This window comes from Montipora capricornis, chromosome 1 (assembly GCF_036669925.1).
Source record: "Montipora capricornis isolate CH-2021 chromosome 1, ASM3666992v2, whole genome shotgun sequence".
Lineage (NCBI taxonomy): Eukaryota > Metazoa > Cnidaria > Anthozoa > Scleractinia > Acroporidae > Montipora > Montipora capricornis.
Window position 1 is genome coordinate 35,315,020 of NC_090883.1, and position 18,215 is coordinate 35,333,234.

Consider the following 18,215-nt stretch of genomic DNA (forward strand, 5'->3'; position numbering starts at 1 on the left):
TTGAAGTTTATTCCTCTTTATTTTTATCGTCTGTTGCGTGTTTTCTCAGTAGCGAATTAAAACTGATAAATTTGGAACAAATGCTACATTTTACAAGCTTTTAAAGTTTTAAACAGCTGTGTCACATGGCATTACACCAAAACACCTCAAACCAACTGTGTAAAGTTCGGCAAAGTTCGGATATCTTCGTTTACTACGAAAATTTTCGTGTTTTTTTACGAGAGCGGTATCCTGTGATCAGCGGATTCCCTTGGTAGGACAGCAAAAATGGCGGAAACGTGAAGAACATGTACATACCGGAGAGAACCAGCAATCGCTCAGTTACGTTGTAATACAAACATGTCTAGGTTATCAGAACAACAGATTTTGTCTCGGGCAAGGGCTTCGTCTCTTGAAAACGTGAAAAATTTGAACTTTTGGTGAGAAATTTGATAATATATATCACGATGTACTCCTGCACTGCAAACTTTATACATATTTGCTAAAAATTTTGAACAAGACATTTGTTATTGTTTTAATAATATGTATGTCTTCTCTCGAAAACAGGGGAAGTGATCTAAACGATGTAAGTGTAATATTGCCGAGTGTTGCTTTGATACCTTTGCAAAGAGTATTTTTACATGCAAGCTCTCAAGGGAAAGAGATTGTTTTTATTATGTTGTTTGCAGATCTCAGTTTTGCGGCAGATGCCAAACGTTGAAGTTTTGAGCCTCAGGTACGTGAAACATAGAAGATTGATGTCCTTACGAATATTTCCAACATTTGCCTTTTTATCATTAATCGAGAAAATAATTAACCTTTCTTTTTTCCTTTTCTTTTCAGTGTTAACAACATAACAAGTTTAAAGGATTTTGCTTATTGTACCATTGTTTTTTCTGACTAAGATGTACTTTAAGAAATTTAGACTGTGCTCAAGACATGCTTGAACTCAGAGCACGTTACAACAGTATTATGCAGGGTCTGAACAATCGATGGAGTTGATGATCTATGACAATCGATGACAATCGTTGGCCATCGATATCAATTAATCAATTGATTTTGATAATCAATGGACTATTGATCGTGCAAGTTTTTGTGATTATCGATTGTCACTGATTAACAAAGTCATTGATAATCAATCAATTAAATAACATCAATTTTCGTTGATTACCAATAGGAATGCCAGTCAATGACACTTGATGAAGTTCGCTGCTACTTTTGTGTGATTATCGATTGGTCATTGACTGGTAAATGCCAATCGATGCCAATTAATTAACTGTAATCGAATAATCGATTGATTTTCCGATCATTGATTTCCAGTGATTGTTCAGGCCCTGTATTATAGTGCAAATGGCAGCCATTGTGATCTTTTTATATAACTATTGGTATAAGTTCAGAGAGAATAACAGACTGCAACTTTTGGCACTCCCACTCTTTTTGAAATGTTTGTGAGATTTTCAATCCTACATTCCCAAGAGTGTCGCTCATACATTTTGTTCTCTATTACTCTAGACAATTTTGCTAGACATCAATTTTTGATTACCCGTCAAAGGTGAAAGAGTAACTAGCATGAATGCCAACTCAAAAGCTTTGTCCTTTTCAACCCTTTTGCTCTTAAGGGTGCAACTAATAAATTTTACTCTGGTTTACTAGACATGGTTTTACTTATCGATAGGGTACCCCTAAGAACAAAATGCTTTGATTGTTCAGCTAGAGTTTGAGTCCTGGCGCCTGTTTCTCAAAAGTCCCAATAACTTTTCGGGCACGAAAAGCCAGTCGTCAAAATACAATTTGCTTAATTTGAAAATCTAATCCTTTAACATGTTCTTGATGTAAGAAAAACAAAGAGGATTGCAAAGTTTGATAGCTTAGAACCTCTGCGGTGCGAAGATATGAAGGGAATTGTGGCACCCGAAATAGGCCCGAAAAGTTTTGGGGCTTTTTAGAAACCGTCCACAGGATCTCCTGCATGTTAATCCAGTGATTAACCAATTGCAGTAGGTCAATAGAAAGATGCATAATAATAATTATTATTGTTGTCCGGTGCAGGACTTGCCCATTTGAATGAACCATCCATGTGCTATTCACTTACTGAATTTTAGATCACTCAGCAGCTAGTCTAGGGTTGTGATGATCCTAGGAATCACTAATTTTAGTGTTCTTCTTTGTGCTGCTGTCCACTTGTTTTCTCAATTTACAACAATACATAGATTGAGTGACAAGACGTTTTTTTTTTGTTTTTGTTTCTTCATTTCCTCTTGCTTCAACAGGTCCAAGATTGAGAGAATTGTACCTTAGAAAAAATAGCATCAGAGATATCACTGAAATAGGATTTCTGAAGAATCTTCCTAAGTTACGAGTTTTGTGGCTTTCTGATAATCCATGTGCTGAGCAAGAACTTTATAGAATGACAGTGCTGAAGAATTTACCTAAACTTACAAAACTTGACACTATGGGTAGGATATCTTTAACTTGCTTTCGAAAAATTTCAAACCTGCAGGTGTTTTCATGACTGGGTGATGACTATTGCTCACAAGCTATACAACCATTTAAAGGGGCTTTAAAAAGACAAACTCGGCAATTCTTAGAGTTGCATTTGTCTTGCTCTTTCCAGTTTTGACTTTTTACCACAATTTTCATAATTCTACGGAATTCATCTTCAAGCGCCAACGACCCAACGTCGTTTTGGCTTTCATTTATCAAACTTACGACACCAGCCACGTATGACTAAATCAATTGATGCGTGACATAACCCACCAATTAGCATCTTTTGTTACCACAGTACGTTTGTATATTTGAACTCGATGCCAGTGGAAAGCGTTGGAATCTGTAGGGATCTTTTACTGAAGAATTTCAAAAACATATCATGAGTATTTGAGGTGTGAACTAAGCAAAAACTCCAATTCACTTTCTTGAGTCGATCTTCCCAGCTATGTTTGGAAATTTGATTGATGGGGGCCAAAATGCAGTTTGACGCTTGGCGCTTGAAGGTGAGATTCTGCAGAATTATGAAAATCGTAGTAAAGAAAAAAACTGTGTCAGCAAAGATCATCATTAATGAGAGCTGTCTTGATTTTTCATTGCTAATAGTTGTTGAAGATGCAGAGGTCTTGGAGGCAACTGAAGACGGAAAAGAGATTCCTACTCCAGATGATATTCCTGTTCATTTTGATTTTACTGCCACAGATAAGGTAAAAAATAAAATGTGAAGTTAAATTAATTAATTCCACTGGTGCTCCAGTGCAGGGGCAAGTTTTTCAAGAACTGCATACAGGCCTGAGTAGTTTGTTTAGAGAAACTTATTCGTATAATGAAATCGTGGCATGTAATGGTGTAGGCAATCTTGTTAACATTCACTGCTGGCATAGTGAAGTTTAGAGCCACCATCTTAGAATAACTCCATAGACGGTCTGCTCAGTTTTCTCCTGAGCTTGTCTTAGGTTCCAATTTATATTCTTCCAAAAGAGTTTTGCCTTATCTTCACCTGACTTTAAACTTGTGTTTCTTTATTAGCATCTTCTAATGGGTCATTGTTTATCATCTTTGGAGAAACTGGGCCCTGAATCTTCATCTAAGACAAATAAATGGTTCCAGAAACTTTCTACAAGAAATACTGCTTGAAAAGATAACAGGACATTGTGACAGATGTGGTTGATTGTCAAAACCAACACCTAATACCCTGTTATTCCTTGGGAGAGCAATAATCATTCAGAACAATTTTGATAAACAGAATATGTAGTGTTCCATGTGGAGCAATCTTTGAGAATAACATGTCGTGCAACTTAATAAGGACAGTGCATCCACTTCCATGTCTGTTTCAGCAGAAAAACAGGAATTTAAGCCTTAGCATACCAACTGATTTTCTTTCTTGCCCAAATGTGATTGTTCTCAGAGTATCCTCAACAGTGACAGTGGAAGAAAAGACAATCCACCAGATGCAACAGGTAAGAAACAAGTTCCATTCCCTGTGAGCAGTGGTTTGCCGCTACTAGAGAATAGCATCGGGAGAAATAAAAGAGATTAAAGACCTGGAAGTCATAAAATGTTGATTTTATGTTTAATTGGTCATTTTTATCATGTATTGTTTGAAGCCTTCGCAGTGGATTAAGCAGACAATTCAACTTCGACTTAATACAAAAAAAAAATGCAAAATCTAATAAAGGGACATTGGAAGTTGCATGGGTAATTAATTATTAATATTGTTGTTTAATTTTGCAAAGTTGGTTACTGGTAACTATGAAAGTCTGCATTCAAAGTTTTATCAAAAGGTGTGCTTCCTTTGAACAAGAATGATAAATTAGAGAACAAAAATATTATTATATATAATCCTTATCCGGAATGACAACACTGACTTTTTTAATTCATGCTTGGGCTGAAGAGATTTGGTCCTTGAATTAATTTTGTAAACCCACAGCTTGGTCCTGTGTGGACAGAGCAAACCATGTGTGTAAATTTGGAAGATGACAGCTAAGACTACTACAGAGCTCTATACTCTTGTGAGGTGAATGACAAGTGAAGCTGTCAGTGACCAGGCCAGGTGCCTTTTATGTCATGATTACGAAGTTGTTTAAGGCTCGCTGGTAGAACCACAGCTATTCTTGGTTCAGAGTAGCAGCCTTGCATTTTTCTGTTATTTTGTAGTGTCCCATTCTAATGCAAACTATATAATCTTCTTATTTCAGAACTTAGAAGTCTAGAGCCTTCATCACAGAACAATTTAGTACACGAAACCAAGTAAGTTGTGAACATGATTTTATTAATTTACAAGCACAGAGTTAGTTTTTGCATTTGTTTGGCTCAACTCCTTTCATCCAACAATGAATTATAGACTAGCCAGTTAAGGAGATGTCTGACTTTCTAATATTTCTGTTGTTATGTTAGTTTGGGTAACTTTGGCGGGGCAAACAGTGCACACTAGCCGAGTGTGTCACTGATTGTTCTTACAACATTTTCACATCTTCTTTGATAATTTTATTACTGTTCAGATGTTTGGCAACATGGAATCTCTTTGTTTTAAACTGGAATTTCAATCGAGTGTCCTAAAACCAAAACCACAGTAAGTACTTTGGCCAATCAAAAAGGAAGGAGACAATCCAGTAAACCAATCAAAACTCGAAGAAATTACACTTAGCCGACACAAAGCGCGGGAAAATGTGCATGCACGAGCCACGAGTGGATTTGGTTACACTTCTGATTGGTTGAAAAAGTGGTGCGAGAACTTTGAACCAATCACTGAGTAAAGTACTGCAAAACCAAAGTAATTTTCTAATTACTTTCGATACTCAATTGAAAACCGCTCTATAAAAAAGAATTAAAAGTTTTTGATGGTGACGTCAGCTATGCATTTGCCCTCTTTTGGAGGAAGCCTATCAAAATGCGTGCATTATACAGCTTAATATATAAAGCCTGGTTTTCACTAGTTACGCAAGCGCAAGCCTGTACATCTACATCTACATGTTCCAGCACTCGGCAAAGTTCCTTTTTGACTTATGGCTGTTTCTGCTTAGGTGGCCTCATACACCACAAGCCTTTTTAGAGACACCACCGCCAAGCCGGCCACTTCTGCTGGAGAGAACAGGACAGCCACAACACCGGGGACTTTATCCTCTACTCTTCTCGAATAGTGCTTGGGTTCGTTAACGTCCCACAGGGAACTTATGAACATGGAAGATATTTCTGAGACGGGGCCTCGGTTTATAGTCCTTATCCGAGAAGACTTGAAAGTCTAACCATTTGCGGATCAAATTACAAAGACAGCACTTTCTCAGTTATTTTAAAATCCTGAGTGTTGATCCGCCCGGGCGACCTCGCGACCTCCCGCGTGAAATAAGCGCTCTTGTGCTTGTCGCTAGTGAAAAGCAGGATTAAAAGACAATAAACGATTCCATAATTCCTTTATTTTTCTAGTAAACTTCGAGCTCAGCTAGGTCTCAAGCCATTATTCCTAGAGGATCAGCCAAATAACAACAATACAGTTATTACAGCAGCAAATGCCCAAGAAAAAGAAATGGGTCGCTCCACTGACCGTAGAGTGAGTTTCAAGTATTTGCTTGACGTTATCATTAAACAGCTGATGAAGCTTCTGAAAGTTCTCACATTTTCCCACAAAAGTTTTTTAGAAGTGTTTTTTTTTTCAAGTACTCTGGCTTCTTTGAAATTTAAGTTGTCGAGGCCATTTGCAAAGAGCAGCACTTTCCAGGTTAATAGCTAAGCCGAGCAGTGTGTGCTCTCAGCGCAGACCCATCTCTCCCACGTTTCATTCCATGGTTGATTACTGCATCGTTCTCTCCTCTTCTTAGAGAGATTTTTTTTCTCCAGTTACCCCAAAGGGGGGGCGATGTGGCCCAGTGTTTAGGGGACGGATTTACAACTACGGATTCCGCGGGGTAAATCCCGCGGGATTCGTTTTCCACCCCCCTTTTTAGGGGAGCAGATCGTTTCGCCGAGTAGCCTATTCGCCCGAACTGAAAACCCGTTCGCCCGAAATGAAAGTCCGTTCGGCCGATCGCCTTCCAATCCATTTCCATGGTGCTGTTGTATTCATGCCAATTTTGAGTTTCTAGACACGGCTCCAAAAGCTGCTAGCTTCTTTACTTTTACCCCTAAAAACACTTTGATTTGTTTTTAGTCGATATGTTCGCGCTCCCGTGCTGAATGACTTGATACTGCAATCACCATCATTTAATTGAATGAGGAAGAACAAACTCCTGTTCCCTCTGGTTATATTTTTACAAATTATACTAGCTTTTATAGACTTAAGAGATATCAAGATTTTATCTCCATTCTTTTCTCTTTCTAGAATAAGAATATTTTGACAGCAGTTCTCACTTTGATCCAAGAGCTGGATCATGCAAGCCTGCTAACTCTTCAGAAGGAAATTGATCAACATCTGCAAGATCGTAATGAAGGGAACAGCACCTCACAACAAATAAATGTACAGAACGAGGAGAAAAGAGCTATAACTGACTAGAAAACTGGTTTTTATTATTTCCAAATGAATATATATTGCTACCAAACCACAAATACAAGGAATCATTACACCTCGTGAAGCAAACTAAAAGCTGCCCTTCTTAGCTTTTGGTCCATTATGCAAGTTAGGCGCAACTCTACAGATTTCAGAATCTCTTAGTTGTTTCTGATAAAATGAAATTCCTTTTATCTCAGCTTTGAAAATGATTATACAAGAAAAATCTTACTAAAGCTGTAGGAGAAAGCCACTTCAGCATGCAACGATTCATTTATGGTCTTCAAGAGAGCTATGGCATCCTATGATAAAAATAGTAGATCTTTCAGTAATCGTGGGAATAATTTTCCAACGTAATTAAATAATACAGTCCTGTTTAGTGAACTATCGGCCTGAACTCGGGAAAGGTCGGATCAATAAACTTTTGGAAGAGTACTATTTAGTTTGTCGTTAGCAAAGTACGTAATTATTGCTAGTCTACCTTCATGTTTACCTCCGAAGTTCAACCCGGAAAAGAGCGAAATCGAACATTCAACACATTGACGTCTTTTCTTTTAAAAAAAATGTATATTTTAATGCTTAAGCATTTTGACCACTGTGCGATCTTTTGTCGATATTCTTACATCGTACTCCTTTCGTGATCTTTAGAATGATTTATTGCAATTTAAGTTGTCCAGTCAGTCAGTTTTGATACAAATTTACAGAATTCACTAAACGTCTTACCGTCTTTCCTAGTAAAATAAGTTTCAATTTCAATTGCCATTAATTAACTGAACGCGCAAAAATACTGTATGTTCTTGCCGAAATCCTCGCCTTCGGGTGTATTCTTAACGCATTGTTAATATTTCGCCAACTCGTTTAATTTAACAAATATTTTATGCTTCACTTACGTTGGAAGCAACCAGAAATTCAAAGGAGTAAATTAATTTTCGTTGAATGAGTGCAAGACAAAAATGGGGTAAAATGGAGTGAGAATTTAATGTATTGCTGAAGATTTGCGGAAAGAAAAAGTGTACTGTATTTTGAATTGTGCCAGATAATTGGCACATTGCTTGATTCATTAAGGAATCAAGTGAACTGTGACGAAATGAAAGCGTACCAGAGTGGATCTTTCGTACCGACTTCGAACACTTTTTGGAACGTGTAGGAATTAGAAGAATCGTCAAATATGTACTCCGATCGATAACGCAAAATTGTTTTTTATTTTTAAATTTTATTTTAACATACTCATACATGTGAACTTCATATATACATAAATACAGACATAATGAAATCTACCATAAGTATAACACGTCCAAACGTTACAACCGACTGTACTAGTTGAAATTGCATTGATTACGATTTTTTTCGCTGTTAAAATACCCTGTGAAGTTTGACCACTTTACGATCTTTTGTTGATGTTCTTACACCGTATTCCTTTCGTGATCTTTAGAATGATTTATTGCAATTATGCGCCGATCAAATCGAAACTTCAACATCCACCTCCCCCCTTTCCCCAGGCAAACCCGGCCTTTTGACTATCGTCTGTGCCCGGGGAGTGGGGAATTTGACCTTTGCCTGCGTGGGGTGGGGAAAATTGAACCGGAAGAGTCAGGTTTTAAAAGATTTTTTTTCCGGACGCCGTCGCTAACAGCCATAAAACACGTGTTTGGACGATATAGAATAGTTTAAAGGAAGAGATATAGCATTTGTGAGCGATTGGCTTACAAAAAAAGGTCTTCGAAAGTTGCGGACAGACAGACAAATACGACGGCAGGGCAGGGCATTTGAACACTATTTTGGTCCGAGGGGGTGGGAATTTGAATGATCCCATCTTCAAAAGTTGACATGCCTGTGGTTTGCCCGGGGGAGGGGATGTTGAAGTTTCAAGTTGATCGGTGCATTATCCATGTCTTCCAGATCAAGTCTGAGATCAATTTAAATCGTCCAGTCAGTCAGTTTTGATAGAAAATTTACAGAATTCACTAAACGTCTTACCGTCTTTCCTAGTAAAATAAATTTCAATTCAATTGCCATTAATTAACTGAACGCGCAAAAATACTGCATGTTCTTGCCGAAATCCTCGCCTTCGGGTGTATTCTTAACGCATTGTTAATATTTCGCCGACTCGTTTAATTTAACAAATATTTTATGCTTCACTTACGTTGGAAGCAACCAGAAATTCAAAGGAGTAAATTAATTTTCGGTGAATGAGTGAGTGAATGAGTACAAGACAAAAATGGGATAAACTTGAGTGAGAATTTAATGTATTGCTGAAAATTTGCGGAAAGAAAAAGTGTACTGTATTTTGAATTGTGCCAGATGATTGGCACATTGCTTGATTCATTAAGGAATCAACTGAACTGTGATGAGATGCTGGACGAAATCAAAGCGTACCAGAGTGGATTTTTCGTACCGACTTCGAACACTTTTTGGAAGGCGTGCAGGAATTAGAAGGATCGTCAAATATGTACTCCGATCGATAACGCAAAATTGTTTATATTTGCTTTGAATTACTGCTGGTCGCTAATAAACTAAGGCAAACAGTATCCTTTTCAAAAAGGTGAATCGTGCCCTTTTTATAACAAAACTGTTCGATTAGAAAAACTGGTCAGACACAAGGTCGACGGGACCTCAATTTCTGTCATAAAATATTGAAGATACTCTGTAATCCTACTGGGTAAACAGGAATATTTGCTGATTAACTTGAACATGACAAAAAATAAATAAATAATTATGGAAATTTAAGGATCATGCCGTAATTAGCATCTGAGATAAGTCTCCCATAAACGATTTAGCAAAAAAATCAAACTCCGTGTAATTGACAGGAAGCAAGAAAACACGATCGACGAAACTTACGCCATTTTATCAAGGACAAGTCGAGGGAAAGACCCCTAAAAACCGGGATCATTTTCAGCGTTTTTGAATCTCCTATGAAAAAAAAGACGCACTCCGAGATATTAACTAACCATTGATTAAGCAAACTTCTGATATGAGCTTCCATAAATATAAAAAAATCTAAAATATTGACTCCCTAGTTAAATTAATTTAATTAATCAAGACAGCCAAGGCTTGATAGAACCGCTGCAAACCGTTCATTTGCCTCGTTAAACGAGTGTCCACCTCTCCAACCCGCACCCAGACAAATAGGGAGCTTTAGCAACGACAACGGCGACGGCAACGAGAACGTCACAAATTTGCATATTTAGAGGGCAAAAACAAATTGCTTTGCACGCTCTGCACGTCCGTTTTTCATTTTTGTCCATTTCTTTGCCGTCGTCAGCAAAGCAACAACGTGAAATTACCAAGTTTGAAGTGTTGTGGAGAACGTCAGCACCCGGAGATAATTTTCATTTTTCTCCCCTAAATTAAGCGCCGCTCGTAATGGTTTCATTCGTGAGGGACTGAAACACCTTTGTCATATTAAAAGGCTTGGAATAGTCGCGAAATGATCGCAATAATGTGAATTTTACATGACGTTCTCGTTGCCGTTCCCGTCGTCGTTGCTAAAGCTCCCTAATATGAAACAACCGGGCACAGAGCTATTACTCACAGGTAACCCAGGCTCAGTGTGTGTGCCACATAGGTAAATATAGAGAACATATGAGGCGAATTTTAGGTCTGGAAATTTGCAAGAAAATGGAAATAATAAGTACACGAAGTTTCGGGAAAAATGGTCCCCGTTCACCTTCCTCCATAGATCTTAGACATCCGTTTTTATGAATATTTAAATCTTTCCAGTTGTTAACGTAAACTTAAGACTTTTAATATCTTTTAATAGGTGAACGGGGACCATTTTCCCCGAAACGTCGTGTACGTATTAAAGACAACAACAGCTCACCACATGGTAAGTTTCATCGATTTTTATCTCCATTTTCTTGCAAATTTCCAGACCTAAACTTCGCCTCATATGTTCTCTATATTTACCTATGTGGCACACACAGTGAGCCTGGGTTACCTGTGTTATTAATAGGGTTTAACTTTTAAAAGAGACTCAGTGGAAATGCTCATATACGTCTGTCAATCGGCATTTTTCCAATGAGGTAAGCCTTAAGTCAGTCGTACAAGAGGCATCAATTTAAGAACGTTGCTGGCTTTATTTCAGGTATTCACTGAACCTTCATGTGTTTGACCAAAAATAAAGTACCGATATCTTGTTTAATCTTGCCCTTGTTCATAAATTATACCTAATATATATACACACTTCTCCGGTTCAACACGACAAAGATGTCAACCGAAGAAAAGGTTACATCAGACCAGTAAAACCGTTGGAAAAGTTTGTGAGCCTTCAAAGATGCTGTAAACCAAAACAATTATTATTGGTCATCCCTGAATGAGCAGCTTCCTTGAATCTTCATTTGATCATGACGAAGGTACGACTACCTGCTTCAAAGTCGTCGGAATTCGTTTCCAATGGACGTATATCAGCTTTTACCGTTATGAGAATAACAGAAGTTTGATTCTAGTAGATGATAACGACTTACTTATTTATCTGAATACGCGCATCCATCGTTGCATTTATAGACGTGGCGAGAGGAAAAGTGGCAAAAGTTCTCTAAAGGCGGGTGAAATCCTGCCGCCTTGAATGACTGCCCCTGGGTCTTCAAGGAAGGAAACGAAATGATTTTAAGAGAGAAAAAAAGGCTTGAATGGGTGATTTCTAGTGGCCGAACTAACAAGTTAACCGAGAGCTGATAAATTGGCTGGTTGCGGTGTGCGCAAGTGATATTAGAGAGATCAAGCATGGCGTTTACTTGACACGGCAAACGCAAAACGATGGGCTGCTAATTTTCATAAAAGCATAAAAATTATGTTATTCTAACTTGTCTCAGCTCTCTCTTTGGAAAAGTTACTTGATATCTGCTGCTAACGCGCAAGAAATTAGCTCATATGAAACGAGTTTCTTCCATTTTTGGCAAAACACAAATTTTCGTCTGCTGGGCTCTCAGTACTTGTCATAAAACCTTGAAAATCAGTAATATTCCCTATATTCTTTCTTTATTATTCTCTAGTCTCAGTGATATTTACGCTTTCATTATAGATCTATCCTTCCCTTCTAGTGCTTGTTCATTAACTGTGGATAAACGGCAAGAAATCGGCGTTAAAATGAAATTGCTTTCCTCGAGTTTTTCTTCGCGAGTTTCTCTGTACACAGCTAGCACTGAGCCCTTCACAAACCCGGCTCCACGGACTTGGATAACGATTCCGAAAATATCGTACCCATATAAAATTTATCTTCTTCTTAAAGATAAAGAAAGAGAAATGTGTTCATCGATAACATGTGGCAAATGAGCACAGTCTCACGGTGCTCACGTTTGGCAAAGCATGTCGGCCTACACTCGAATTCGCGACAATTTTCTTGTTGTATTTTTATCAATATTAATTTTTCTAAAATTAGCTCAATCCCTACCTAAAGAAGGTATAAAATCAGTTTCTTTTTGCATGAATTCAATCAAGTTCTTCTCGCCGAGAACAAGATGTCTTTGTTGATCTCGCTATTCGTGGGTTCATTTTTATTTTGCGGTGGCCTTGGTAAGTCTGCATTGGTTATCACTTCTGGACCTTTATACCCCAAAATACCCCAAAAATAAGCAACCTTTAAAGCTTTTCTTCACTTCTTCGCTTCATTGATTTCTTTTTTTTTTTTTTATTTCCTCCGGTTTTCAGAAGCTCGCGTTGAGGATACTGTTACTCTGAGCGCCGAAAACAAGAATTTTTCAGCGTCAGAGATAAACAGGTCGAAGATCAAATCAGTCTTCAAGGAAAATGGATACGAGATAAACGAGGTTCAGGCAACGTCGAGGGATAGGCGCGGGAAGAAGTTTCATGACACGGCCATTATTATCTCCGGGCCGAAAGCCCCATGCTCTGAAGCGGCAAACGAAATCAGTGCGATGAAAGCCCAGCTGCACAAGGCAATCGAAAATCAGAAATCGGGTATGAATTGTGTTTACAAGCACCATAGAGGTTTAAGTATCAGTTAAATTGCGACTTCTGAAAACACCGAATATTGGATTGTTCCGTTCAGTTTAGTCAAATCCAAAAATCGAGAAATCACACACCTCGAGCTACCGTAAACACTATTTCTTAAGAACAATGTTATAAAATGTCCTTAATTTAGTCCGCTTGCAGTTTATTTCTCAACGTGAAGGCTAAAGCGAGGAAGCAGACATTCCCTCAAAAACGCAATAACGACTAGAATCTTTGAAGAATCTCCCCAATCATGATTATCGGATTTGAAATTAGTCAGTAAACGAGCCGGGTAAACGAGTAGCCTGATCCTCAGACGTCCGAGGACGTTCGCGGCCACTTCGCTTCCCCCGGAGAGAAGCGAAGTGAACAAGCTAGTAAACGAGCCACTTTTGTGAATTCAGAAAATCGAAATTTCCTTTTTGGCAACTTAGAACTAGGTCGTGGCGATGGTTTGCGAACAGCTGGAAATGTTCGTTTCAAAACTGATTTACCAAGTGATTAATGATGGCAAAAGGACTGAGTGGAGTACAATTCGGTCTGTTAATCATACGAGTGATAGCAGCGGGAGTCCTATTTGTTTATCACGAGTATCATTACAGACAGAATCCACCACACGAAGTTCCCTTACCAATTAATCATAAAAATTACAGTTTGCCAGAAAAGAAGAAGAACCAAGTTTGGAAAGAAAGGGAAACTTTGCATTAAAAGACTGACAAAGGAGGTGTAAATTGTTTAACGTCGCTCTGAAAGAAAGAAGGAAAGAAAGAATGCCTCAATTTAGGAGTCTGTATATCTGTTTCTACGGTGATTGAAACCAAGGATGTGATTGGTTGATTTAAACTACAACTTTGAATGTGATAGATTGGTTTAAACTACACCAACTACACAACTACTCTCCTTCCGAAAAATAGCTATTTTTCGGAGGGAGAGAAGCGACGACCGGAAATGCGTCTGCTGTTCGCAGGCTAACTTTGAACTGTCCGACAACAACTTGGCAAGTGAATTAGTGGAAAATAGGAGTTTTTTAACTAATCACAATCGAGGAAATTGTAGTTTTTATGATCAATGCTAGTAAGTGGCAATGAAATCATCTTTTATCCTCACTTTTTCCTTTTACTTTTGATAGCTCACAAGATATCTGCTTTGTTCAATCACCTACTGAAGGATCTTGAGCAACAAAACACTAATGGCAAGATGTGCAAGATGTCTGTCAAAATCTTGTTTACAAAAGCCCTCCGCAATCGCGTGCGCGCCAAAAGGTGGTGGGGGGGAGGGTCAGATAGCGAAAGCAGTTCAAGTTCGAGCTCAACAACGACCACAACCTGCATCGGTGTCTCGATCACAACTGAAACCAAGTCGCAATCACAAAGTGGATAGATAGATCTTGCTCGCAAACTGCAGTCACCTCCATTTACAGGAAACTAATAACCTTGTAAATTGATTCAAATGGTCAATAAAAGGTGTTTCTGAAACCCAAGTATTTTGAATATTGGTCTTTAATTTACAATATTTCTACCCAGAGATGACAGGGAGGATTTCAAGACAGATTTCATAACAATTGGCCTTGTTTTACTAGTCTTGCTATTCTCTTTGATGTCATCTGCGATCTATTATTAAGGAACTTAAGAAACGACAACGGCGACGGATACGAGTACGTCACAAATTTGCATATTTAGTGAGCAAAAGCAATAGCTTTGCACGCTCCGTACGTGCGTTTTTCACTTTTGTCCATGTTTTTGCCGTCGTCAGCAAAACGACAATGTGAAATAGACAAATTTGAGGTTTGTTGAAGAACGTCAACACTTGAGGATAAAATTGCGTCTTCTCCCCTAAATTTAAACGCCGTTCCGACAATGTCATTCTCAAGGAATTATCACAACCTTACAAAGCAAAGCAGTTTGTGACGTCATTATTGAACAAGAAAGTTTTTGTTGAATGGAATAATGGCGACCAGTAGCTGAACTTTGAAATTTTGAAGCTTGAATTAAATAATTTTTACAAAGATCGCATTTCTTATTGCATTTTGAACAACCCCCATTTTCTTCTCTTGGATTTCTACAAGAGGTTACCTGAAATTTTGATGGCGCTAACAACTCCTTAAGATTTTTAGTTCCACGATAAGCGGGAAAAATTGACTTGGACGGAAAAATTTCTTTGACTTCTGGTGAAGATTGCAATAGATGAAAGTGATTTTTAATGACTTTTTGGATATCTGGCAAAATTGGATTGTAGTCAAGCACCAGTGGAAAAACTTCCTTATCTGGTTTGACCTTTTTGCTCAAAAGTTCAGATCTAGATATACTGAGAGCTTTGTCGAACTGTTTATCGACAAGCTCCGCCGGATAATTTTGAGATTTCAAATATCCTTTGTATTCCTTACACCTATTTTGAAGAAAGTCGTTGGTAGAACAATTGCGTTTGATTCTTAAAGCTACCCCAAAGGGGACTGCTCTTTTGCAATGTGAGGGATGTGAACTCGAAAAAGGTAGATAGAGGTGGCTATCGGTGGGTTTAGCATAAACATCAGTGCTAATAAACCCGTTACATTTTGTTCATCGCAAAATGTTATTTATTTGGCCACTTGTGCCAAATGCAACCTGCAAAACTCTGACCAGGGTGGGAATTGAAGTTTTTCTCTGTCCGTGTATGGGTCCATTACCATCAGTAGGGCTAACGCTCACATGGTTCATATGGGATATAGAAATATAGCACTTCACATTACACTCTATTCAGTTAACTCTGTTTAAAATATAAGTGCTACACGGCCAACGTTTGTATAAACGTAACCTTTCCTTTTACTTAATCTCAGCCTGGGTATGTTCTTAGCACGTTCTTAAAATTGAGTTCAATCTCAGCCTCGTTGTTCTTATAAAAAAGGTTCTAATATGAAAAAAGAGTGTAGCCATTATCTTCTATATACATGGCTGCTTGGGATGAAATTTATCTTTTCATGTTGAACTCAATATGTTAGAATATAAAGTTCGTATCTCTGCTCACCCATGTGGGCAAATACAATGGTAACTTACTCAACTACTGCTAATGATTGACTCCCAGATGAACACGCTCCATTCTTTGCCAATCTGTTCCATAGCCACTGACACAGTGAACGGCAGCACGCGGGAGAGGAAGATTCGTACAGCTTAAATTGCCCGTTTCCATTTCCGCCGAACACTTCAGGGACTGGGTGGGTGTCGAGAATGAACAGCCTTTTATCAATGCATCCGACAAGAAGCGAAAGTGGCTCACATGTGTAAATGGAAAGAAGGTTTTGTGTGTGTGTCAGCTCTTTTATTTTCTGTTGTAGTCTGTCACGACTGATTTGTGAAAAAACGCCTTCCCCATACGGCAACTCTTCTGTAAACGATAAATTGTTCCGCAAATGCTTATTGTCCCTCATTAATTTGTTAGCGTCCACAACTGTATACAAGGACGATATGTCGCGAATTTTGTTAAGCTCTTGAGGATAACTGGCAATTACACTTGTGGCTACGCGTGGAATCTCTTTCAGCTTTTTTTCCGCGGAGATGCTTATGAGGGTATTGCATACTTTTGGAGCCAGGAAAACACAGGCGTTGATGGCATCGTTAAGGACTGTCATACCCGCAGGAAGAGGACTGATAGAAACTCCGTCAGATAACACCTTTGCAACTTTGTAGTCTCCAGCCTCTAATGCATTGCTTTGGCTAACGGACAGATTGATATTTTCACAAAGCGATGGTAAACTGCCTTCAAGAGTAGCGATGGCATCTCCCATGGAACAAGTTCTTTTCTTAATGTCAAATTCTGTGAATGCTTCGTGTACATTAAGAACATTTTATTCCATACAGTCGCCTGCTGCACTTCGTACTTTTCAGTGTACAATGGACGCCGAGAACGTCGTATAATTTCCCGCAGACAATCCATAATATCTTTGAATGGATTCGATGATCTTTCTTTCAAAAGTTTTTCCTGGTACGGGTAATGTAGGGCAGGGTTGGTAAGCACGAAAAGCACCACACCGTATGCCCAGGTGTCTACGGCTTTAAGCTGCTCTAATGTAGCTTGCTGTGGTCGAAGTTCCGGCAGCAAAACTTCAGGTGCCATGTATGCTGGGCTTCCTCTATCGAGATGCTGTACTTTCGAGGAGAGAAGAGATTGCGTTTGAATCATCGTAGATCTTCCTTCCCCGAAGTCTGCAATTTTGCAAACAACGGGCTGATCGTTCCACATGAACTCCAATTCATCTCCGTGCATGTGCGTGTAATGTTGGTTGCTTACCAGGATGTTTGCCGGTTTTAAATCTCTATGCACAATGTCATTATCGTGAAGATATTTCAATCCAACTGCGACATCCTTTGCGATGACAGGGACAACTTGCTCAAACCCATTGAAATCATGCTGTGAGTGAACGTGGGAAAGAAAATCTGCAAGCGAGTTGACACTCTTTGGGTCGTCGAACGGCTCAAAGGAAAACTTCAAGTATTCTGTCATTATGGCAAAAGGACTTACAGATACTGCTTCGAAAGGGAAACAATATTCGGGTGCCCCTTGACGCTGTTCAAGAGCTTACCTTCCTTAGCAAACTCCTTTTCGTAGCCAGTGATATCGCGTGGGATTTTAATAACGACATCTCGACTTTGCTTTCCGTCAGTAGAATACCGCCCAAACTTGACCAGACCATAACCTCAGGACTACACCTATAATCTGGTCGGTCACTTCATCCAATAGAAAACGCCGCAAACCACTGAAAATATCGCGGTCAGGAGGTTTTGCTTTGAACCGTGGAATTTTAAAAGACATAGTTGTGCTGTAAGAGCACAACTATGTGCTTCTGTGACAGAAATCTACGTGAGTAGAATTTTTGTGAATAATACATGTCAAAAACGAGATAAACTAAGAATAAAGCCAGGATCCGAGCCAGGATCCGAGCTAGGATCTGAGCTAGGATCCGAGCCAGGATCCGAGCTAGGATCCGAGCCAGGATCTGAGCTAGGATCCGAGCCAGGATTCGAGACCTAACCTAACCTAACCGAGACCTAACCTAACCGTAACTAGACCTAACTAGATTAGAACCAACCTAAATAGACCTAACCTAACCGAATCGAGACCTAACCTAACCGAGAGATTCGAGAATAAATAGCGGAGAAAGCTCATCTTAGCTCGAATCCTGGCTGGAATCCTGGCTCGGATCCTAGCTCGGATCCTAGCTCGAATCCTGGCTCGGATCCTAGCTCGAATCCTGGCTCGAAGTTTAGGTATCCTCGTCAAAAACACGTCAGGAATAGGCCTTATCACGGTTTTCGACGCCATCTTGACGGGTAGGCAAAGCTGTCAGAAATTA

At 39.0% G+C, this 18,215-nt stretch overlaps 2 protein-coding genes and 1 long non-coding RNA gene across 4 annotated transcripts; 2 read left to right on the top strand and 1 right to left on the bottom strand.

Moving 5' to 3' along the window:
- The first annotated feature begins 250 nt into the window (after positions 1-250).
- On the top strand, positions 251-7,378 carry LOC138040363 (cilia- and flagella-associated protein 410-like). 2 transcript variants are annotated; one of them, XM_068886104.1, is made up of 10 exons: positions 256-419; positions 547-565; positions 669-715; positions 823-860; positions 2,250-2,435; positions 3,070-3,170; positions 3,872-3,923; positions 4,662-4,713; positions 5,887-6,010; positions 6,779-7,378. In XM_068886104.1, the coding sequence occupies exons 1-10, from the start codon at positions 340-342 to the stop codon at positions 6,947-6,949; spliced, it is 870 nt and encodes a 289-aa protein (XP_068742205.1). In that variant the 5' UTR covers positions 256-339; the 3' UTR covers positions 6,950-7,378. The 2 variants fall into 2 exon arrangements, with proteins under 2 accessions (XP_068742209.1, XP_068742205.1); XM_068886108.1 differs by lacking the exon at positions 547-565 and having other exon boundaries at positions 251-419.
- A 5,025-nt stretch (positions 7,379-12,403) lies between these two features.
- Positions 12,404-14,256, top strand: LOC138053149 (uncharacterized). The gene is made up of 3 exons (XR_011133213.1): positions 12,404-12,454; positions 12,590-12,859; positions 14,022-14,256. It is a non-coding gene; the product is annotated as an uncharacterized lncRNA (long non-coding RNA).
- Positions 14,257-15,917: 1,661 nt separating this feature from the next.
- LOC138014586 (uncharacterized) lies at positions 15,918-17,365 on the bottom strand. Its single transcript, XM_068861704.1, has 2 exons — positions 16,792-17,365; positions 15,918-16,687 (listed from the first exon to the last, which is right to left on the bottom strand). Exons 1-2 carry the CDS (start codon positions 17,363-17,365, stop codon positions 15,918-15,920), a joined length of 1,344 nt encoding a protein of 447 aa, XP_068717805.1.
- Positions 17,366-18,215: the final 850 nt, after the last annotated feature.

What these genes read in the sequence shown, in the direction of transcription:
- LOC138014586 (XM_068861704.1), bottom strand. Translation starts at nt 17,365, where the DNA reads ATGACAGAATACTTGAAGTTTTCCTTTGAGCCGTTCGACGACCCAAAG. An exon ending in ATTCAAAGATATTATGGATT is followed by an intron (nt 16,688 to 16,791) that starts GTCTGCGGGAAA and finishes ATGTACACGAAG; the next exon opens with CATTCACAGAATTTGACATT.
- LOC138040363 (XM_068886104.1), top strand. Translation starts at nt 340, where the DNA reads ATGTCTAGGTTATCAGAACAACAGATTTTGTCTCGGGCAAGGGCTTCG. An exon ending in TTTAAAGGATTTTGCTTATT is followed by an intron (nt 861 to 2,249) that starts GTACCATTGTTT and finishes TTGCTTCAACAG; the next exon opens with GTCCAAGATTGAGAGAATTG. An exon ending in AATTTAGTACACGAAACCAA is followed by an intron (nt 4,714 to 5,886) that starts GTAAGTTGTGAA and finishes TTATTTTTCTAG; the next exon opens with TAAACTTCGAGCTCAGCTAG.